This window comes from Larus michahellis, chromosome 8, assembly GCF_964199755.1.
Source record: "Larus michahellis chromosome 8, bLarMic1.1, whole genome shotgun sequence".
Classification (NCBI taxonomy): Eukaryota; Metazoa; Chordata; class Aves; order Charadriiformes; family Laridae; genus Larus; species Larus michahellis.
In genome coordinates, this window is record NC_133903.1 from 33,636,757 (window position 1) to 33,660,486 (window position 23,730).

At 43.7% G+C, this 23,730-nt stretch overlaps 1 protein-coding gene across 7 annotated transcripts in view; it reads left to right on the forward strand.

Moving 5' to 3' along the window:
• The window catches only part of SLC25A24 (solute carrier family 25 member 24), a 40,216-nt gene extending 19,476 nt beyond the window's left edge, over nt 1-20,740 (forward strand). For 2 of the 7 annotated variants that reach the window (XR_012588663.1, XR_012588662.1), the window contains exons 9-12: nt 414-564; nt 1,241-1,434; nt 4,430-4,513; nt 6,486-9,530. Coding sequence is in view for 2 of the 7 variants with exons in the window: in XM_074597378.1 (XP_074453479.1) it covers nt 414-564; nt 1,241-1,419 (330 nt within the window). In the remaining 5 variants the exon portion in view is untranslated. Of the gene's footprint in view, nt 1-413; nt 565-1,240; nt 3,738-4,429; nt 4,519-4,974; nt 5,495-6,485; nt 9,531-19,815 lie in introns of those variants that run through there. The other 5 variants (XM_074597378.1, XM_074597379.1, XR_012588661.1 and 2 more) reach the window with 4 other exon arrangements.
• Nucleotides 20,741-23,730: the final 2,990 nt, after the last annotated feature.

Consider the following 23,730-nt stretch of genomic DNA (forward strand, 5'->3'; position numbering starts at 1 on the left):
CAGAATTCCTCGAGCAAATGTTTTTGAAGCACTATGGAAGTTCTTTTCTAGGGTTTCTGCATGCGGTGAGGTGCGCAGCTGTGAGAGCTTTTGTTGAACCTTGGCATGCTGAGTTGTGTTCCCCTCCTCCTCCCCCGCAAAGTATTAACAGGTTTAGAGCATGGGCACTGTTCCTGCTGCTGGATCTCTTAAAGATTTCTCTTCTAGGCACTAACTGCTATAGTCTGGTTAAAGTCCTTACCCATGTGCTAAGACGACCTGTGCACTTGAGAAGTAAGCACGTAGGACTGGCAATAGTGAGATTGGTGCTTTTCAGGACTGAGCCTATAAGATTTCTTATGAATAAAGATGTATTTGTTTACTTTCTTGAATGCAGATCTCTTGTCTTATTATTTATTTTTATATCTTGGCAGCTCTTAAAGAGTACATGGCTAGAACACTATGCATCAAGCTCCGCTAACCCAGGTGTTTTTGTATTGTTGGGATGCGGTACTGTTTCCAGCACATGTGGGCAGTTAGCCAGTTACCCTCTTGCTCTTATCAGAACGCGCATGCAGGCTCAAGGTGAGTCCTGTTGTACTGAGAATGTTTCTGTGTGGTCACATTGAAATTGTATCATGTGGGATAGCTGTAGCAGGGACATGGGAATAAAAAAAACAATTTGGGAAACTAAGCACTTACCCAGAAAATTCTTCTTAACATTGTTCCCTTCTTATTGCGCCCAACGTTGTTCTTCATACCTAATTCAGATGTAACATTTCAGACAGTAGTGCTCTGTGTGCTCTGAGAGCCACGTTCCATACAAGACTACTAGACATAGAGCTCCTGTCATAGTCTGGGAGCACTTTTGCAAAAGTTAGATTGTTTCCTAAATTTTAGAGGTAAAATGAAAGGGACTTGCATAATCCTGCAAAAGTAGAGAGCAATGTTTGCTCTGGAGGATGTTTCATAAAGATGGTTTCATAGCTGAGATTTTTGCTTGATAGGTTAGTGCACAGACGCAAAAGATAGGAGTCTAGATTTACAAAGGAATGTAGGTGGATAATGCTTTTTGGTGGGATTTAGACACATGGATCTCTCTGAAATGTCTGGTATTAAAGAGATCTCCCCTCTCTGAGGACTCAGTTTTAATCAAATGCCGTAAAGGTGCTGTTAGGCTCACCACCCAGGTGTTTAATACTTGCTTAAGCATTTTAATGTTGTTAGACCTGTTGTATAACACATTATCTTTTTGTTCTAGCCTCAGTGGAAGGAGCTCCACAGCTAAATATGGTCGGTCTTTTTCAAAGAATTATTGCTACAGAGGGAATCCGAGGACTTTATAGGGGCATAGCCCCTAATTTTATGAAAGTGCTTCCAGCTGTCAGCATCAGCTATGTTGTATATGAAAAAATGAAGCAGAATTTGGGAATAGCATGAAATGAAGGAAAAAAGGTGAGATGCTTCTAATGTTGGAAACACCAGAACAAAAATGATTTCTCAAGTAATCTGCTCTCAAAATTAGGGACAGATCTTTGTGGAGAGATGCTGCAACTTCTGAAGTGGGAAGAAACTTTCTTGAATTCTAATTCACCATTTCTGAACAGATACCTATGTTGCACTTTAAAATGTCACTGAGTTAAAAAAAAAAATCAAGAAACTATCTTTAAATCAACGATATAATTCTATTTTCAGGAAATCGTGTATTTTACTCATTGGCTTTTTTTTTTGTATTTGTCTTTTCTAAATGTGTGTTTGGCTTGGATCAAACCAAAGGTAGGAGAAACTTATACTGCCTTGATACTGAATATATGAAAGTGACTTTTTGTTTTGTCATGCTGCCTATACTCAAGCAATTCACAGGCAACATTTTGCATGCTTAGAAGTAAGCACTTACTATTGTTATTTTTGAACACTTAATGTTAAGTTTGTAAAAAATAGGATCATAGATGCAGACAAGGATGGAGTAACACATTAAAATGTAGCCCATCACCTTTATCTTCAGGCTAAACTTTTTTTTTTTTTATTGTAAAGAGTAGGAGCCTGAGAAACTGCTGTTCCATGGTATCAGAATACCTCAAAAGGATTTACACGGTATTTTTGTAATGCAATCAGTGATTTTCATAACTTGCTTCACTGGACCTGCTTTTCATTGCGCTTGTAACTGTTAGCACCATCACCGGGACAAGCTTTGGGCTACAGCTGCATGTTTTGTAGGATCATAATATACAGGAAGAGAAAAAGCTTGGTTATTTAGATCCATTCCATACAAGTGCAAGTTACTGTTTAAAAATGGGGTGGTGGATCCAATACTAAGCTGATAGTGATTGTAATACAGCCAGTAGCGGAGCTCATCATAGCTGCCTTGGGGAGAGAAATGCTTCTCATTTTAGACTCCATGTTATTTCCCTTACTCAGAGGGCTACAGTCCATTATGTGCTTTTAGCTAATAGAGGATTGCATTATTATGTAAAGGTTTTATGGGTTTGTCCTGCAAGATAAATCCTCTTTCCCTCACAGTCTTCTGTCCACGCTGGCTGTGCGTGTGAAATTCAGAGAGTAACATACAGAAGTATTTTGTCCAAGTGACCAAATAGGACTGCTGATCTCAGGTGCCCATCAGATTCCTGTTAATGAAGTGAGCAAAGCACACACAGAGAACTTGTTAGTGCTTGAGAAACAGCTCCTCCTCAAAAAAAAAACCAAAGCAGCACTTCCTCAATGTAGAAAGTAGGTATTCCCATGAACAAGTACTTCCAAAGTGACTTCCTTTTTTGTGTGGTGTGTGGGGGGGTGGTGGTGTCGCATTTCAGTTACCTTCAGGCCTGAACACTGAAATAGAGTAACAATTCCTGCCGAACTCATTTGTTACTCTTTCTCTGCTTTCTGCAATGTGTGGTGTCTTAATCTTCGTAAATTCGGGATGATCTTTGTACTTATCTTGACCTTCTAAAAGCAACTGCTTCTAGGCCACTTCCTGCAATTGCATTACTGAAGGAAGAACTTTGTTCCTGTAAGGTCATTAAGGGTCTCTCTTTTAATTCTCTTTATTTTATTTTTTTTAACAAAAAAATAAGCAAGCAGACATGAACCTCCCTTGTTCCGCATACAGAAGACTATTTGGGCTATATTTTTCAAACAGCAATCAGATGCAAATCTGTGTTAAGTGCTTCCATGGCTGGTATTTATTCTCCATAAACTGATATATAACAACTCTGTAAAATTTGTATTGTAAAATGTTGTTCTATCAGACTTCAGAAAATGGCAGCTTTAGCTGTGTCTTTTGGCCTTCCCTTTAGGGAAACCTTGGACTTTGCACTTTTTTTAAAAAACAAAAAGTCATTCTATCCAAATCATCCCTATGTATAATGCCTTTCTGATATGAATGTTCCCTGGTTTTGCCAACATTCTTTTACCTTTGTGGGATGTGTGAGATCAGTTCCTAATAATTTTGTTTGACTGTGACCAATGAGCAAACGTATTGTGTGTGTGTGTGTGTGATGCAGAGATGAGTTCAGCAGTGTCTATCTTCTAGACTTGCTCCATTTTGTTTATAGTGTGCAAGTGCCATTATGAGTACTGAAAATTACGGTGATGATGTTTTCAAATGTTGAAAAGATGGGGTCTTTCAAATTTAATTTTTCATTATGTGCCTTTATGATGACTGTGTTCAATTGTGTATTCTTTGTCTCTTAAACATATGTTTACCTTTTTAACTCTATAAAACTACCGTTTTCTAATAAATGTTTGTTTCCTTATCTGGCTGGAGTGTGCTGATGGTTTTTTTTTTTTGTGGCCTGATAGACAGATGACGCTTTTCATTGCACTATATGTGTAATACTCAAAGTAAAAAATGAAGGTAATTTATCTAAAAATAACCTTGAGACTATCCTATGCTCTGCTGTTACATCAATATTTGAAAACCTGGTTTGACATCAGTCAATTGTCATCCTGTTTAAAACTCTAGCTGTCTCATCGCTTAATGGAAGATCACATAATATTTAATATTTTTGCTTTTTCATTGTGGAGTATTACACCATAATTTGCTTCTGTGTATGCTGCATGACACAACTCTTAATAATGACAAACATATTTGCTTGTATTCTTAATATTTATCTTGCTTTGATGTTAATCTTAACTGCTAGTCAAAGGATCAATATAAAATCTTTTCAAGGTAATCGACTTAATTTACTCTGCATGTGTAGCATGGCTACCCCACTAAAAGCATACTCGGTAGCCAGCTTTGACAACTCCTCGTGAGTTTTCCACATCAATCCTTCAAATGTTAAACAGAACTGTAAACAAATTAAAGTGGCTTTTCTTGTCTCTGATTTCCTGCAAATACAGTTCTTGTAATGTAAGATTGAGAAGCTTCCTTTTAAATAACGAATGAGGTAGATGCTCAGTGTGTGATTCCTGTCTAAATGAACAATCTGACATTCAATTCTAGCTGAAGCAAGGACGCTTTTAACTGGAAATTCTCTGCAATTGGAAAGGCTGGGCAGTGAATGATCTCTCTCATGGTGATCAAGCGGTAAGGTGTGCTCTCGAAGATGACAGTTAAATGTCCCCCCATGCCCTCCAAAAAGAAAAACTAAACTGTTACAAAATGTAGCACAGGCATTTAAAATACTGCTTTCAAGTTAGCCTGTTGAGCAACTGAATTCTGCAGTCTTTTTATCAAAGACTGGTTCTGATAAGATGTTTTTTTGATGTATAGGAGTTATTACACAGGCAGCATGTATGATATTTGGCTTTTAAAACAGCTTAGATATGCAATGCATGTAGTACCTTTGTTTCTAGAGTGCTTGTAACCGCATGTGGCTTAAGTTTAAATAACATTGAGGTAGCAAGAACACGTAGGCAGGCACCCTGTTTAGGACTCCCTTATAAAAATATTTTTCCTATCATTTTCAAGTTTTTTGTGTGTTGGCCAAGGGCAATAGAATACTGAGTATCTCGACCATTTCTTCAAGCCTCTTTCTTTATTTTTAGTGTATTTACAGAACCACAGAATGGTAGAGGTTGGAAGGGACCTCTGGAGATCATCTAGTCCAACCCTCCTGGCCAGAACAGGGTTACACAGAGCAGGTTGCACAGGAACGCGTCCAGGTGTTCCACCACGTCTCTGGGCAGCCTCCTCCTTTCCCTACCAGTACCTGCTGAGACAATCTCTGGTGACATTTCTTCCCAGTCCTGCCCTGGCAGAAGGGATTGAATGGCCAGCCATGTCCCATGCTAGGCATTGGCGCTCTCACCTTGTGGGATGGAGGCACGTACCTTCTGATGCGGGTGAGAGCTGTGCCTCATCTTGGGATAATCGGATCACGTGAACAAATTTGAAAAAAGCATGTGTGAAGTGTGGTTTTCAAGCCTTCTGTGTTTCTCCAGTTTAGTTGGGTTTCCACAGGATGGCAAAACCCCACACCTCTGACCTTAGCGAGGCTCAAAGATCAAGCCCTCAGTCTGAAGCAGGACGTGCTCCTCAACTGAATGGTTGGCAAATCTTTTTGAGGTGAGCAATACCTGTTCACCTCCCTGTGGATTTTTTTTTTTTTTTTTTTTTTTCTCCTTGTACCCATTTTTAGAAATGCCTGTGGTGTTTCCTTTGGAAAAAGATACTGAAACACAAGAGCCTGAGACCACCAGTACTCCCTCAGAACGAAGGTCCATCTGGCCCAATATTCCTGTCCCCAAAGTGGCCAGCCATCAATGTCCCCAGGAGACCATATGAGCAGCACAAGCCTCCTTCTGCCAGGGTCCTGGGGGTGCTCATAGGCCTCAGTGGCTGGGACTGGCCTCCCCTGGGACCCCCACCCCCAGCGTCTGCTGCCAAGGGCCCAGGCGCCGTGTCTCAGCTCAGCCTGGGGCCATCAGTCCCTGCCGGGGGGATGCTGTAGGTGTGCCCGGCTCTGCCCCTGTCCCCTGGCTGGGCCTGGGACCTGCACTGCAGCGAGCTGCTCTCCTGGATGGAGCCCTCAGGCCTAGGTCAGGACTTGTCAGGCAGAACTCTAGGCACAACACAGCACAATCCCTTCCCCTTCCCTTTCCCCTTCCCCTCCCCATGAGTTGAATAACAATGAGCCTGTTCTTTGCCTGAAACACCAGGGGATTTTCAGCTCCAAAACCACTTTCAAGGACACACAACACAAAGGTTACAAGTGGAAAAAGGATTTTGTTTTGTTTTAGTTTGTTTTATTTTACTTCTTGTACTCTCACTTCGTTTTACTTTTTCTTTTATTTTCTGTTTTACTTTTTGTTTATGTTCTTGGGTTTTTTTGGGGAGCATTATTGTTTGGTTTGGGTTTTTTTTTTGTTTTATTTCTGGAGGTATTTTTGGTTTGGGGGGTTTTCTGGTTTTTGTTTTATTTTTTGTCTTAATTTTAGCATTTTTTGGTTTGCTTTGGGTTTAGTTCTTTCTTTAGTTTTTTGTTTCATTTTTGGGGGGTTTTGTGAGTATTTTTTTGGTTTTGTTTTAGTTTTTCTTTTTTCTGACTCCATTTCAGAGCCCATGCTTTCAAGCATTAAGACACTGCACACGCGTAGCCAGGAGCAGGCTGATGTACTCTTGAGTTTGGCTGGAAAAAGCATCCCTTGCAGCCTGGCAAAGGGAAGCCAGAGGCATGGAAAGAAGCAGCAGGAATACAGGCCAAGCACTTTCTGTTTCCCAAAGAGTGAGAACTTGGAAGAATGAGCATTGGTATGGACCACACATCAAAAAAAGAAGAAGAGGTGTGTGGTACCGTGGAGTATTTTCCAAAGTAAGACTCTATCAATTAGAAGAATAATTTTGTCTTCCCAAACTTGCTCCGCCGCTGTGCTTCTTGGCCAGCGATGCCTGAAAAGCTCTCCTGTGCCTGCCCTGCGCTTGTATTGCCCGTGGGGAGAGATGAGAAGTGGCAGCTGTGGCTGGTGCATCAAGCCTGGGGCCCTTCCAAGCAGAGGCTGTTTTGCCCAAGCAAGAAGCCCACGGAGCCAAGGGAAGAGCAGAGCTGGCTCCCGCTCCAAGCTTGCAGTGGGCAAGAGAGCCCGAGAGAGCCAGGGCACGAGTGGCGCCTTGGAGTCGCAAGAGCAGGCGGCAAGAACCGAGCCAAAAGCGCCCCGAGGAGCCCTGACAAGGGGCTGTGCTCAATGCTACAGAGGACAAGACGCAGCTGCCGGGGGCCACCCTGGGGGCCACCCTGGCAGCGTAGAAAGCTTCCTTCCCCCGGATGCGGGACACCAGGGCCACCTTTGTGGAGCAGGAGCAGCAGGCTCCTGTCCTAAAGGGCCCAAAGGAGCCCTGGCAAGGGGCGCTGCTCAATGCTGCAGAGGAAGGCAAAAAAAACCCCAGGGCCATTTGCTAGCTCAGTGTGGGGGGAAAAAAAAGCCTTCCTCCCCCCAGCTGCAGGGCATGAGAGGCCATCTTCGTGGTGCCTGAGCAGCAGGCAGTAACCTAGGCAATATGAAGCAGAGGAGGTCTGACAAGTGGTCATGCTCAGTGCTGCAGAGGAAGGCAAAAAAAACCCCGGGGAGCAGTGCCAATCTGCCCTGGGGAAAAATTCCTTCCTGACCCCAGCGCTGGCAATCAGCTATTCCCTGAGCACGTGAGCAAGACCTGCCTCCTCGTCCTGCAGGCTGGTCATGCCTCCCAAGAGATGCCTAAGCCCTAGTCTCCCCAACCTGGAGCCATCTCAGGGGCTTCCAAGAGTGGCCATATTCCCCTGGCCTGATTAACCTTGGGGGCAAGAATCCTTCCTGTGCCGGGCAGGACACCAATGGGTGCTCCAGAGCACTGGCACCCCTAGCAACATCTCTGCATCCCATTTCTTATGGCTACTGCCCGTGGCTCCGTGGGGGATGAGGACAGTGAGCTCTGCAGTGCTCCTCGAGGAGGCGTTCCCTCGTACTTGCCACTGCTTTCCAGCTGAAAAGGATTTCTCTCCCTCAGATGAGCTTTGAAGGTGACTCTTCCGGGAGCTCGCCTTGCAGCCCAGCCTCTGGTCTTCTTCCCTCAGCCCCCTCCAAGTAATTCTGCCAGCTTCTCAAGGACTTCCTCTTGGATGTCTTCAGGCTGCCCCTATGGCAGCTGGCAGCAGGACACGGAGGATGCTCCCTTTTATCCTGCCCCGGGGCCTTGGGACTGCTGCGCTGCTGGGGGCATTGTGAGAACTGCGTTGCTGGGTGGTGGCACTGTGATGTGGGGGTGGGGGTCATGGGGCTCCACCCCTCTGCCAAGCATCCTTCAGAGGAAGGACTTTGGTGTTTGATGAACTACTGTAGTTACATCTGTTCAAATGAGGCTCTTGAGGGATAGGATTGTAACCTGCCACATCCCGACTTTCCCTTTGAGCTCCAGCATGCCTTAGGAAACACGGACTGTCAAAAAGGAGGAGATGGTAAAATTCGTCTCCTGTTGGGAAGACTAGAGGACTCTAAAGCACTTTTACAGAACTTTGAGGAGACTGAGTTCATGTTATTCTGCCCCTTACATTGGTGGTTTATAGTCACCCTGGGATCTCCTCATGTCTCCAGGAACATTTGTCTAGCCCAGTGTTTCCAAACTGGAGCAGAAACTCATGACACTCCACCTGGCGTTGTGTTACCTAGTTTTACCCTGCAATTCTTCATATATGATTTATTGATGGAGGGGTTGTCTCTTTGGTCAGAGCTTCAGCTGGCAGGGATTATGGGGGCCGTAAACTATACCATGAAATACAGCTTTTTTTCTGGCTCATGGATGCCACGAAAGCCAGAACATGATGTGGACAGGGAAACCTAGATGTCTTGAAGGATGCTTTTCTGCAATCTAAATTCAAAAGACCCGACCATGAACTTTGCTCTTTCATCCATTTGATGGCAGCAAAACGTGAGAGGTGGGGCCTGAGAGATGTGCTAAGGGGGCTTTCACCCATCAGCAGCCTGCTGGCGTCCAGCTCCACGCAGTCATGGCCAGCAGATCCAGCCCTCCACCTGCTAGCTGAGCAATGGACAGGCTGGTAGAAGGCTCTGAACATGAAGCTGGTGGCGTCAGTCCAGCCACTTTCAAAAGAAATATCTGTCTCCTAGGGAAGAACATATTCACACCTGGCACTAACTGAACTTCTATGTTGGAAGTTTTGTTGGAGAAAGTGCCAAATGAGCCCAGGCGCTGAAAAAGCTACAAGAGAGGAAACACTGGTGGGTCAGTGCGATGCAGTTTGTGGCACTGCAGTCAGTGGGGATATGCTTTACTCTCCCGGAGTGGGACTAAAGGTTGCTGATGGTTTTTTAACTGACTTCTGCAGGCATTTAGTGAAGAGGAAGGTTGTGGCTAGTACTGCTGCTATGGCTAAGGAGGTGGCTGGCCAGGTGGCCACCCAACACTGAGAGGCAAGTGCCTCTCCGTAGGAGGCCTTATGTGCCTACTGTAAGATAGCTGCAAAAAAGGACAGAAGATCTTGCTTGTTAGATGCCCACCTGAAACCATCTGAGAATGTTGGTGTGCTGAAATTGCTGATGATGTCATTCAGATACAAAGGACCTTTTTGTTTTTTAATTAATAAAAGAAATTATGAAAACCAGTCTTCTAACACATGTGGGAATTAGTTTGCAAAACTGGTGGAAGGAATGCAGAAAGCTGCCAGACTATGTCTGCCCAGTTAAAGAATCTCAAAATTTGGAAGCAAGCTCAGTGTGACGAGACAGGCCCTTGTGTGTGTCCAAACGTGGATCTGATGGCTCAGCAGGCAGAGAGAGGCTTGCCATGTCCCTCGCCAGGAGCATCCCCTGCCCAGAGGGCTTTGAGGAAAAAGATACTCTTGAAGTAGCAAGGATGTCAAATGACAAGGGATTTATGAGCTAAAACCTGTGCTTCGAGTGATGCTTGAGTATGAACTGGCAGCCAGTACATTTCAAGACTATGCTTTCCTCTTCGCAAAGGGCCACGCAAGGCAAATGAATGCTGAAGTAGCACCTCCTGAAATAATTAGTTATAGCTGTACTAGTTGCTGGTCTCTTTTCCCTGGTACCCAGTACTGGGACGCGTGGGAATGGCTCATAGCTGCATCCGTCAGGGGAGGTTCGGATGAGGAAACATTTCTTTAGCGAGAGGGTGGTCAAACCCTGGAACATGCTTCCTGGAGAGGTGGTCGGTGCCCCAGTGTTTAAGAGGCATTTGGGCAATGCCCTTAATACCATGCTTTAACTTTTGCTCAGCCCTGAAGTGGTCAGGCAGTTGGACTAGATGGTCATTGTAGATCACACATACAGAATCACAGAATGGTTTGGGTTGGAGGGGACCTCTGGAGATCATCTAGTCCAACCCCCCTGCCAGAGCAGGGTCACCCAGAGCAGGTTGCACAGGAACGCGTCCAGGTGGGTTTTGAATGTCTCCAGAGATGGAGACTCCACCACCTCTCTGGGCAGCCTGTGCCAGCATTCTGCCACCCTCAAAGTAAAAAAGTTCCTCCTCACGTTGAGATGGAACTTCCTGTGTTCAAGTTTGTGCCCATTGGCCCTTGTCCTGTCACTGGGCACCACCAAAAAGAGTCTGGCCCCATCCTCCTGACACACACCCTTTAGATATAAGCATTGATGAGATCCCCCCTCAGTCTTCTCTTCTCCAGGCTAAACAGACCCAAGTCTCAGCCTTTCCTCCTAAGAGAGGTGCTCCAGTCCCCTGATCACCTTTGTAGCCCTTTGCTGAACTCTCTCCAGTAGTTCCTTGTCTTTCTTGAACTGGGGCACCCAGAACTGGACACAGTACTCCAGGTGTGACCTCACCAGGGCAGAGCAGAGGGGGAGGATGACCTCTCTCGACCTGCTGGCCACACCTTTTTTAATGCACCCCAGGAGACCATTGGCCTTCTTGGCCACAAGGGCACATTGCTGGCTCATGGTCAGCTTGTCCACTAGGACTGCCAGGTCCCTCTATGCAGAGCTGCTTTCCAGCAGGTCAGCCCCCAACCTGTACTGGTGCATGGGGTTATTCCTTGGCGCAGGACCCTACATAAGAAGGGAAAGGAAAAGCTTTATTTCTTTTCCCTTCCAGGTATATGTGGGGCGTGGCTGCTATTCAGTAGCATTAAATGCTAGAAAACACTGCAGAAATGGCTTGGAATTTAAAATAGCGCTGCCAATGTGTGTCTTCCCCACTTGACTGTGGTACGCTTCCTGGAAGGCTACACCTGCTGCAGCGGTGGTGTTCCCCACAATGGCACCAAGCTGTCCTGCACATCTGCTACTGGAAATGCCATGGAGAATGCCGTGTCCTGAAACCCACTTGGCACCTTTCCTTTCTGCAAAAGAGCAGCGGGTGCTGCTGCAGGTGAAGCTGGGTGTGGACCTACCTGAGGCCCACATTAGCATTCTGAGGCCCTGGTTGAGATGACTCCTGTTCTTTACTGTTTCATTTCAAACCTCTGAGCTAGCTGAGCTTGTTGGTGTGCGGCAGAACATATTGGCATCTTTTCATTCCCTTCCAATATTTGGAGGTTAGATAAGGCAGGGCAAGAAGTGTGTTGCAGTACGTGATGTTGCTATGTGTTAACTACTAAAACATCAAGGATGTCTTAACCTGCAGGCTGTCTGCCATGTAAGGAAGTGTGGGTTTTAAATGCTTCCTCTTCTGATGTCTGAGTGGTCTTGGGGATGGCTTTTAAGGCTTACATTAAAACAAGATACCGATCTAAACTGTATATTGTGGAGAATGTAATTGGTGAGAACTGGATATTCAACACAAAGGGTGATTTTGGAATATTGGCAGTCTTGCTGTGTGAATTATGCCACCTCCTGGTGTCTGAAAATTTGTAGAAAAATTACTATGTTTTTTGTCAATATTTATGTAATTCAGGGCAAAAATCATTTGTGTTTTGGCAACTAACTAAATGTGTGAGTATTGTGCACCTAACCTCTTAGACTTTGAGTCTGTTTTGCTAAAGGGCTAACAAAGGAGTTTGGTATGTACCACATAGGAGTATGAAAAAACAGTTAGTGTGTATACACATACATACATATTCACATAGATATAGCTATATGTGTATAAAACCTTTTCTTCTCTGCACCAAGTTTGTGCATCTCCTTTGTGCAGCGGCTGGAGCGTCTTCCAGAACGGCTCTTTAACTGAACGCTGTTGAAGCAGTGGAGCTGCTGTCCCTGCAGACCTTTCCTCTGCAAGGATGGAGGAGAAGTAGCCTAGAGGGTCTCTTAAATAACATGTCAGTAGCACCCCAACTAAAATCCAGCATGTTTTTGTCCCCTCCAGGCCCATGTAAAGCAGAATATCTAGTATCCATCCCAATGAAGTAGATGTAGGTAAAAAACATTAAGTTGAAAGGTGGGAGTATGGTAGATGAACTTTTGAACGGGTACTCCTGCCATCTTAAAAGAAGCCTTTTGCTAACATATTTGACCTGTAGTTCAGCTCTTGCTAAAGCACCGATGTGGAAGCGCTCGCTCTCTCTCTGTAAAGCAAATGCCACATGTTTTTTAAATTAGCTTGTGCCATGCATGAACCAGTCTCTCCCTGGAGCCTCAACAGCCCGGCTGTCCCGGCTGCGTTGGGAGAAGACGTGCAGATTGAGATTGAATTCGAGCAGTGCCACCTGCTGACATGCCGTAACACTGATTTGTGAGGGGGAGCGGCTTTTCTAGACTGAGCATTGGAGTTCGTTCCTTGAAGTTATCTTTACAGCGAGGGAAAAACCGTTTATAAGAGTGCAGGATAAACCCATCTGAGCCACATTTTTAGCGGTGATTGTGGCAGTGTGACCTAACGCACTGTGTGGGAGCAAGACACTCAGGTGTGAATTACAAACAGCAAGAATCGTCACCTCTGCTTTGGGTAAGGTATCGAAAGAGTCTACACCGCATATCAATTGACATGGCTATTTTTACTTTCAATGAAAACCTTTTGAAATAGAAGATAGAGTCTCTATAATCTTATTTTCTTTTTGCTTTCATAAAATGATTTTTGAGTGTCAACATCCTTTAGTTTCTCAGTCAGATATGCTAGCACGGCGGATAAAGCTTCTTTAACCATTCTTACCAGCATATTACTAAAAAATGGTTAGTATGAAACTTACCTGATTCTTTTTGAGGAGTAAAAATGCTATTCTGTTTTTCAGTATTTCCTAATTATGCTGGTATCAAAGTCTGCACCGAGAGTGCCATGTTTGCTTTTCACAATGTTAAAACACCATCTAACTGAGCACTGGTAGGACGCTTCTCATGGTTGCTTGCTAAATGTCACAGCTTTTCCCACTACTTTATGATGCAGCCTCTGATTTGTTTTGTGGACACAGTTCTTCCAAGCTAAGCCAGTCTGGACATAGTACAGCTAAGCTCCAGCACTGCCCCATGCTTTTCTACCTTTGGACTCCTTAACAAATGCCCTGGTGTTTGCCCTACAGCCTAACTGTGTGTTTGACACACCTCCAGGCTCCTTACCCTCCACTCCGGACCCAATCCAATATTCTAAATCTATTTTGTTGTAGGAATTAGATTTGTGCCTTTCCTGCTGTGGAACGAAATACACCTTCATCAATATATTGGAGGACACTGGACAAGTTAGTGATTGTCATGAGTTTCACCTCCCCCTGGAACAGGCTGTGTCCTGGAGGTCAAATTCCAGATCAGAGTGAGCCTTGTCAGATCCCTTGGGAGAGGTGGAAGCTCAGTAGGTTGTTCGAGTATGTTCACAGTACCCCATGGAAGAGGTGTTTTGCATGCACCGTCGATGGCAGCTGGCCAGTTTGCACAGGCCCAGCTTTCTCCGAACACCTCAAATTTTGTCCACATTTGTGCTTAGCACCTTGACTTCCATGTTCAATCTTTGGATTATTTCTTTGTTCTTTTCAGTATCTTACTTCAGTTATTTGGGGAAAGTAGAGATAGGCTCGAGCAGGGTTTAAATAACGCTTTGCTATGGGAACTACTGAATTGCTGTTACCACTAGCAAAGGGTCTCTGTGGTGACATGCTCCTGCAGCCTTCCCCATGCTTCAATACCACGTGTGATGCAGGCTGGTAACAGGGCCATTTTGCTTTCCCTACTTAAACAAATTCCTTAACTTCTGCTGGCTTGCCATGTAGATACAACAGCCTCTGCCTCTTCCAGCTGTTCCGTTCATTGCATTGATACTTCTTTTACTGCAGATTTGCGTACGCTTGTGCGGCTCTGGCTGGGCGCCTGCTAGGTTAACATAGCATTTAGCTTCATGGATTTTGAAGTCAGCATTCTTAGCTCATCTTTTATGACCTCCTCTGATAATTGCGGGCCAAATAGCTTCATCAGGTTACTGCGGTGTGTGTCTGTCTCTGTCACCCTTCTTCCAGTGTAAAAATGCTAAGCAAGCTTTTCCAATAGTTTGGGCCTGGGAATAATTGACTAAAGGAGAAGTTGCCCAGGGAAGCAGTGGATGGCCCATCCCTGGAAGTGTTCAAGGCCAGGCTGGATGAGGTTTTGAGCAGCCTGGTCTAGTGGGAGGTGTCCCTGCCCAGGGCAGGGGGTTGGAACTAGATGGTCTTTAAGGTCCCTTCCAACCCGAACCATTCTGCGATTCTATGATATGATTCTATAAGTTCAGAGGCTGGGTTACTGCAGGGGTGGTTTAATAGGACTTGATTTGCAAACAGGATTTCTTAGTAATCTTGGGGGTACATATTACAGTCTCAATCTTGGCAGTACCTCTGAAGCCATCCTTCTGAAAAGAGATGCATATAAAAAGTGTCACCTTTGTCCCACAGATAGTAAAGCTGGCAATTAGCATTTTGGATGGATCTCAGATGTAAAGCTCAAAGGTTGCTTGCAGTATATAGGGAAGAGCTGCATGTTAGAATTGCTTTCCCATGTTTGCAGCTTGTTATTTCTCCCTAGCGGGACAGATTTTACAAAGGTTTCAGTAGGGAAGAAAGAATGAGATATAATTGCAAATTTTGATGGTGACGAGGAAGGATATAAAATTCTGACTCATCCATTGCCACAATTAGCTACTTCTGTTATGAACAAGATGAAATTACTCTTTATGGGTTAGGAAGAGGTTGTGCTATGTGGGTGGAAAACTCCTGAGCTCCCCAAAACTTCATGACTTGTTCACACAAAGCCTTCTGCCTCTGGGATAGCAGCGATAACAGGCCCTCTGATTGTGACCCATCCTCATTAAAGTGTCTGTGCTAATGAACGAGTGACAGTGCACACATCTGATGCATAAATGTTTAATTTTGCTTTTACCAGTCAGCCAGAGTGTGGCAGAGTATTGGTTTCTGTGCAGCAGAGAAAAAGATGCAAGTGTGGTGTTGCATTTCTCTGCAGGGAATTGGAGCTGGAGTAGGAGCGCTTCTGAATCAGTCACGACCCTGCCATCGCCTTCAAGTTATTTTGGCTTAGACATCAAATATTGCTCACTAGTCCCTTAAGGAGTATCTGGTTTTAGTTTGCTTCTCCGGTCTTCTGTGCATTCTCTGTCCTAGGGAAAAAAAGGGATAAAGGAGAAGATGTATTCAGTATTCTCACTTGTTCCTGCGGGCTCGTACTTAGTGTCCATACCTTGCTGTGAGGCATTTGCTGTGCTGTAATCTGATGGCACTCATCGCGTCCACAGTGTGACATTTTAATAGGAATCGGTGTGATCCTGTAGATGGGAGAGTCTGGCAGGTAGGGATTTTCTTCTCGGTTCTGCAACTGATCTCACGTGTGTCATTTCTCAGCATCTCTGGTCCTTGGACTTTCTTGTCTGGTAGGTGTTAAGCTTTCTGGGACTGCACCATGCTGTGATCCTTTGGTGTCTACCCTGGGGTTGTGCTATGATACAAATAATATTCTGAATAAAAATTAAGACCTCAGCCTACAACAGCACTTGTTTAAGTAACACAAACTTTATCTGCATAGATTTTCTGTTAGTTCCGTGCTTAAGGTAATGCAACAATGTGAAAAGAAACCTGAGGGAAGCAGGAAAGCAATTATACTCTAAAAAAAGCTGATTGACAAAGTTGCCTGCTGGGATAAATTCATATTAATCTTAAAGACAGTCTTTCATCTCCTCTGAAAAGAAATTTGGCTTCCCGGTTGATTACTGTTTTTAGCCATTTCTCCTAGTCTATTTTCAATTGTCAGTAGTGTTTCTCCCCCCGCCCCAGCGACCCCTAACAGCTCACGTTAGGAGAACGTGCTCTCTCTCGCACGAGCGCTCTGCGAACCCCCTGAGCTGCAGCACTACATTTTGCTTTTAAAGGAAAAGAGATGCACAAAGCTACAGTGCCTAATTATTTAAAGCACTGTGGTTACTGGAACTTCTGTCTTCTCTCACTACGTGTGCCCTCCGCCCTTGGAAAACACGGGTGGAGCGAGAGGCCCGGTTGCGCTCTGTGAATTACAAACAATAACACTGGGGTTTGTTACACAGGGCTTTCCATGCAGGAGCTTCCCGGTGCTGAGGCCTCACCAGCCGCTCCTCGGCTTGTTTTTCCTTGGTTTTGGGGGGATTTTAACTTGTTTTTTCGTTCTCCCCAGCAGAGGGCGCCCCCGTCGTGCCCTGCCTCCGTGGGACGCGCGGGCGCCAATGGACGGCGCTCTTCTTGTGGAGGGGCTCCTGCGTCACGCAGGGACCTCCTACGTCATACAGGCAGCGCCTGCGTCATGCGGGATGCGCTGCCCGAGCTCTGCTGCTCTGGGGGGCCTGGGCCCCCGGGCCTGCGGTCAGAACCAGATTCCCACTGACGGAATCGAGGAAATCGAAAGGACCTCACGGGAAGGATTAAAAAAAAATATTTCAGGAGGATGGTAATTGTAAATGATTTGGAGAAAAGCTCTGAGTGGCAAAATGTGTGGCTTTGCACCAGCCGATGCGGCTGTCCGGAGTCATTGAACTCTGCGCCTGCAAAGGGTCGTCCCGCCAAGATGGGAAGCGGATGAGAGGTGGAGGTGGGGAGGTGAGCGGGGGGAAGACGGGGTCGAAGTGAGCAAATGAAATCTGAGGCTGAAGGTCAGAATTTTTTTCCTGACGGTGCAGAAATCTCCCCAAGGGATTCCTATTGCTTGAGACACTATTTAAAAATAGAATAAATCAAATCTATTGCAACACGTATCACAGACAGTCCTTTACTGCTGTAGGTCACTTCGGACTGAAATAAGCGAAGAGAAAAGATTTTTGTCTTTTAGCAGTCAGGCAGGACAGCATATTTCCCCACCAGAATCTTGATTCTATTTAAATTTTCTGCTGGAGTTTGGCAGCCTGGGCTGCCAGAGCTACGCAGGCTACAGACCATCTAAATGAAGTATATAGGCAAATGTAAAGCTCAAATAAGCATTCCAGGCTGAAATCTGATGTTCGTGGCCGACCACAGTAACTTCTCATGAGAAAGTTTCAGTGAACAATTTGATATTTCATTCTTGTTAGTTAAGTGTTAATATTTAAAAAAGCCCCAAACTATGTTAATTATTTTTTAGTAATTCTGTACATTCATCCCCTTTAATTTCCCACTTGCGCTATTAGAAATAAGTCAAATATCATCTAAGATCCCAAAAGTTCTGGAAGTTTCCCAGATGCTAGAACTTGACTTTCATGTGGTTTGCTCTGTGTAAAGATACAAGGGCTGGCATTTGCCATGAAAGCTGCGTGGTGAGCAGCCAATGCTCTAGGCATCTCTAGTCCCAGAAGTTGTTGCTCTGTGGAACTATTTGAGACTTGTAATTACAGGCTTTTTGTTTAACTTTCAAGTATATCTTATTAATACTTGAAATATAAACACTGAAGAGATTTATAATGCGACCGTTGAGTATGGCCCTTACTTTAAAAAATGACCAAAACTCAACAAAAGCTTTTCAGTGGTGCTCATGGACTCACGCAGGTGAGGGCTTTACCCCAGTGGTTCTCTCTGGAAGTTGCTTTCCAGAAGGGAGAAAATTACCTCTCCTGTCTTCTCTAAGTAAGGGCGGGAGCAGGGCTAGAGCATGAGCCACTTCTTCACAGGTATTACTGTTTTCTCTGGGCTGAAGTTCAAGAACCTGCTTAGAGGGGCCAGGAAGACTTAGAGCACGAGGAGCATATAAGGAGCGTGGGAATAAGGGTTATTAATCTGTATTCATGAAGCAATTTATCCCCCATTGCAAACTGCTACGTTAGGCAGCTGCCCGCTCTCCCAGTTTCTTGAGCCATATGTGAAGTTTCTTATACCGGATTGAAATATTCTGCTTGTATTTGGTACTTATCAGCAGGGGTCGGTGCATATTGTACATATACAGTGATCAATACAGTACAAAATAAGATAAACAGTTTGTAAGGGGATTTTGCTTTTTGTCAGTTATACTTTTAAAGCTATTGATCTGCCAGACAGTATTTTTTTTTCCATTTTTAGGGTTTGCACATTTTGATGCATCACCATCTGATTATAGAATTAAGACATAACCGTTAGTTCAGCTTCAGAGAGGTTTCAAGAGTTTAAATCAGTAATAAATATTTAATTAAATTGTCTTAAAACGACAAAGCGAGGAAATTTACAGTGTTCAAGACCAAACTCATAGCTCATGTTGTTGAACCTCAGTGTGCAGTTATGTATCCGTACCTAAATATAAATAAGCAAGTTTAAGGTCTTAACCTCCTAGTGGAAAAACTTAAATCCTGCAATGGAGACATAAAGAGAAGATGTAAAAATTTGGGGCATTTTGAATAAGATCTTATGCTTCTTTTCTATATGGTTCTATAGGCAATCTCGTTTAAAAAGTGCTCATTTTAAGAGATATAAAACGGACATCTGCCAGCAGATGCCAAAGCTGAGAGACAGAAGCAGCCTTTCTCTTTTATCTGTGTACATACAAACTTTTCAATACGTGTCTTTGGACTGCTTATCTCCTGTTTATTTCTAATTGCCTACTTTCTAAGAACGTTAGGTGCTTTCCCTTTCTGGTGAAAAAGGCAATTTTCATTTACTGTGTTTTAAGACTTACTGAGGACCTTTGGAAAAGATTTCAAGCACTAAAGTGGAACATGTTAAGCTCTGTATTTGTCCTGCAGTAAGCACTGGCTTGATGAAGCAACTTAAGCCAAGCCAACTAAAACTCCTTTTCTCCAGTGCCTACGGCGTGCTCTGTCTGGGGACAAGTCCATGGGTTGAGAAGTCCTTTCTTCACAGACTAGAGCTACTCAGATTGAGTTGCTTTGGGAGAGTCTGGATGGCTTCTGCCTACAGATTGGTTTTGTATGAAAAATGCATGAATATTCCCTCAGGTGTTAATTAATGCAATTCTTAGTTATTGAGAACTTCAAGCAAAAAATCAGAAGGTTCTCAGACAGTATTCAAATGTACTCCTTACATCTAATTATTCAGTCACGGTCCTTATATGTGTCTGGCCAAACCCCCCTTCTCCTTCCTTGCTATATGCCCATGACTGTCCTGTGCCTTTGTAATAGGAAGAACTTTTTGCTTTCAGTTTTGCTTAGCTGGATGTAAACTAGGGGAAATTTTTTGTTAATTTCTGTTCACAATAATTAAGTTTCTCGTTTCTGATTTGTAGGGTTTTACATGCTGTAGTGGTGAGGTAAAGAAGAGCTTGAACAACCCCCATTCGATCCCACTTTAAATACTTTCTTTGATAATTCATTTCATCAGTAAACAGCAGGAGTCTATGACTTTTACTGGGAAGTTTCTCTGATGATAAAAAGGAGAATGAAGAGTTAGAACAAAGTGTTTCCCTCAGGACAGTACTAACGAGCCTACAGATTGGGTGGGATAAAGATACACACAGCAGCTTTGTGTGTTCGTGCTCTACATCAAATATGTGATGTTCTGGAAGGAGGATCTGAGAAAAACAAGCGTCAATGAATAGGAACTTCATGCATGTGGGGGAAAAAATAGATTAATTACTTCTGGTTCTGATTTTCAGGTTGACCTCCACAAAAGGAAGGACACCCTGACATCTCGAGCCGTGTCATGAAAACAACTCTTCTCCTTCATTAGTAACAGCCGCTCATATTATCGCGTTGAAATAATTTCTGAAAGCTAATTTTCTCTTCTAGTCTCCATGCTTGCTTTTGGAGCTTCTGGGAGCTCAGACAGTAGAAAGGCTGATCTCATTAACAACTCCCACAATTTTTCTGCGCAGAGCTGACTCGTTTGACATAGATGCTACAGGAAAATGGTCAAATGTTGAACAAACGAGTTTTCACTGGAGGGAGTGACTAGCTTGAAAGCACAATGCTGTTAGTACCAGTTTGGGTGAGAAAGAACTTAATTTTTACGTAGTCCGTATTTTCAGTCAGACAACATGACAGTTCGGCTCACCTTTCCTATCTTAGTATGAAAGGAAAATACAAAGCTGTGTGCACGCCTGCTATTACTTAGGAAATACTAAATAACAAAATAATATTGTAAGTGTCTTACAATTTCAGAGAAGCAGACCCGAGTAGCTTGTTCATATTGGGAGATTTATCCTAATTGCATCAATATTTAGTGGCGGTGGTACGGATCACAAAACATGTTAACCTTCTGCACGCACAGCGTGCTCATGCGAGCAGCGCACACAGGACTTCCAGATAATTCCGTGCACAGTGGGCTTGCAGGAGCAAAAGCTTTGCACGGCAGCTCCATGAACAAAGTCAGAATTACTATTTCTGCAGCAGATCTGGAATCATTTCGGTAGAAAGTTCTGAATAATGCAAGGCAGCAGAATGTTTTAGGTGGCAATTCCACCTTGCTTCTGTCTGAGAAATTAAAATGTGAGAAGAAACCTGTAATCTAGTGCTCAATAGCTTAATTTAATATGAACTATTTTTGAAACTGGATGGCAAGTCATAGATAATGGTGATCAATAAAGTACTTTTGATGGGGAAAAAAATATCTCTGCAGTTCACTGGGCTGACATCACTTCTTGCGCTGTTATAGCAGCCCTTAAGCTCGGCAGCACCGGAGTTGAAGAGGAAAAGGCATGAGGTAAGGAAAAGGAATCATCTCTCTGACATTTTTTTTTTTAAACTTCTGTGTTTCAGAATGAGTTTGTTTCTCTCTCTAGGTTCAAGTGAGCCACCCAAAGTTTGTTCTGCTGAGTTAGGATGTGAACAGGAGCTCTTAATTTAATTGCAAGTTACAACTCAAGGTTGCCTGGTTATTTACTTAAAGTAGTAACTTTAATGTCAAGAGTCAAGATTGAAGAAATATATTTACTCCTGGTTCACATAGCATCTGCCTTTAGCTCTATATCATAGAATCATAGAATGGTTTGGGTTGGAAGGGACCTTAAAGATCATCTTGTTCCAACCCCCCTGCCATGGGCAAGGACACCACACCATGAAATGCATGGGGTTTGAAGACTATCAGTGGAAGCCTCCCTGATGCCTCTGTCAATCTGTGGAATTTAAACTTTCCTGAAAAGAGTGGTTTCTAGCCTGCAGAAAATATTCTAAAATACGGCTGGCGTGCCACCTTTTTGTGCGTTGTCTTTCCAGCCAGCTTTCTAGGTGAGCACCATCACAAAGGTCCTGCACATCGGTTGGCTTTCTGTTGAAGTTGATGTTATCATTGGCAATTAGAAGTAAAGGTATGTGTACCAACATCCTTGCTGCTTCATTTGGGCCACATAACTCATGTCACTTAGCCAGACACTTATTACACTGCACAGTGCTGGTGGTATCTTGAGATTAGAATGCTAGAAGTTAGAACTACATGATCTAGACATTGAAAACTTTCAGTGATTGTTAGATGTGGACTGTTTCTCTGATAGCAGTTGCCTGGAGAGGGATTTACAAGAAATACGTATGAATTACCTTGCTGTCTTTCTTCTTGAAGATTACCTTAACTATGAAGGTGAAGCAGGAGTGAGTTCGAGATGTGTTTCCTTTGGCTGTATTTGCCACATCCCTCCCTCAGGTGATGTAAAATGGGTATATTTAAATAGTTATCTCTCTGTGTCTTGACACTGTAGGTGATATTCAGAAATAAAGGCATTACACATCTAATGAAAATTTTGCGTGGTGAGGAGAACTAAAATGCCACTAAATAATAATGCTATAAAAATAATAATGTTTTGAACTCTTACACTGCTTCCCATCTATCCTGAGCCATTAAGTTTTCCAACAGTATTTACATTAAAGGGCAAAATTGAATTATGTTGTTATGTTGTAGAGAAGACGGGCATTTTGGTGGATGAAGTTAGGTAACTCTCCCAAAGTCACAAGAGAAGTCGGTGACCACCAGGAATAGAAGCCACACATGCTGACAGCCAAGTCTGCGTGAGCCACAAGACCATCCTTCCTCCTGCACACAGAGAAGCATTGGCACGAAAGGGAAGTACTTTCTGTGGTTTTGGAGAGGCTGTTCCGGTGATTCTGACATTATCAGCAGAAGGACACAAGATACTCTACTTTTACATGGAGAGCTGGCTGCAAGGCTCTTGCTGTAATTATTTTGTATTTTCAGCTGCTCTCAAACTGGACTCATTTTCCAAGGATTGAGGATTGGCCAAATATTCCCCATGCAGTAGGAAGGAATAAGGCCAAAGATGAATCTATCATTTTTTGAGAGAGAGCAATTATTGAAGGGGCTAGTAAGAAAAAAAATTAAAAATTCTGCATCGTACCACATACTTTTGAGCAGAGTACATGGGCGAAGAAGGAGCTTATAAAACTGGTAAGAAGAAATATTCTTTAGTGCCAGCTTTCAAATCCAGCTCTGGCATAAGTCATGGAAAGAATAACTGTGTTCAGCTTTCTGCTTTATTAGCAATTCTCAAATACACTAGTTTTTTCCATGGTTAACACCCCTTCCCAATTCTTGGTAGTCATCTGTCAAGCCGTCTTGTCTCCCCTCACTCTCCCCTGAGTCTGCAATGATAGTAATTCCAACAGCGACCGGCAGCGTAAGTAATAACACCACGTAAGCAAGACTGGAGAAAGAGCGATTAACGCTTCTAGAGAGTCCTGTGTCCACCAGCCTGAGTAATGCTGGGTGGATGCAGCTGAACTATTTGGGATGGGGAGGGAAAGGCCGGGAATGCAGCCCCTCCTGCCCCACAGCACGGAATGGGTGCTGCCTTGGATGGCGGCGGTTGTGGAGGAACAGCTTTTCCTTCCTCTGATAATTTCTCCAGCACTGGGGGCTAGATTGTAGAAGCATCAGGGTGACTTCCACAGAGCCAGGTCACAACCATATGCTAGGTTTTATCAATATTAAAAATTGCCCCGTCCACATTTCTGTAAGTAATGGAAAGACAATAATAAAATACCTTTCTCTAGAAGTCATTGTTTATCCACAGAAATCTTTTGTGAGGCGAAGGAGGTTATTGGCCATTTTATAGTGTATGAAATAAACAGTGTGTATTGTCATCTTGAAATAAGACGGAAATGATAAAAAGTGCCGTTTAGTCATCTGTCAATTATCATGAACACACTTCTCTTGCACGTGCAACAGAAGTAAAAAAAAAAAAAAATTAAAATAATTGTGTAACATTAATATTGCAGTATTGACCAAAGGCCTTAGCTATGTTGGAGGTCCCATAGCTTTAGGTGTTGTGCAAACAGTAAATGACTATTTCTGCCAGAAAAAGCTTATAAGTGCTGACAGTCTAGACACGACTTTCTGTAAGTGCAGAGAGTTCTGCACTTGCTCAGTTCTTGCTCAGGTGGGACTTGGGAGCAGTCATCTTGAAATCCTGAAGGAAGCAAAAGGTACAGTAAGTGCAAATGAAAATGAGAGTTGGAGAAACTGAAAGAGAAAATGCATTTGTGGAATAAAAAGCTGATGAGTATGAAAAAGTGCTGAGCACAACCTGTTTCAGTGGAAATTTAGCTTATGTAGCTGCCGGCGA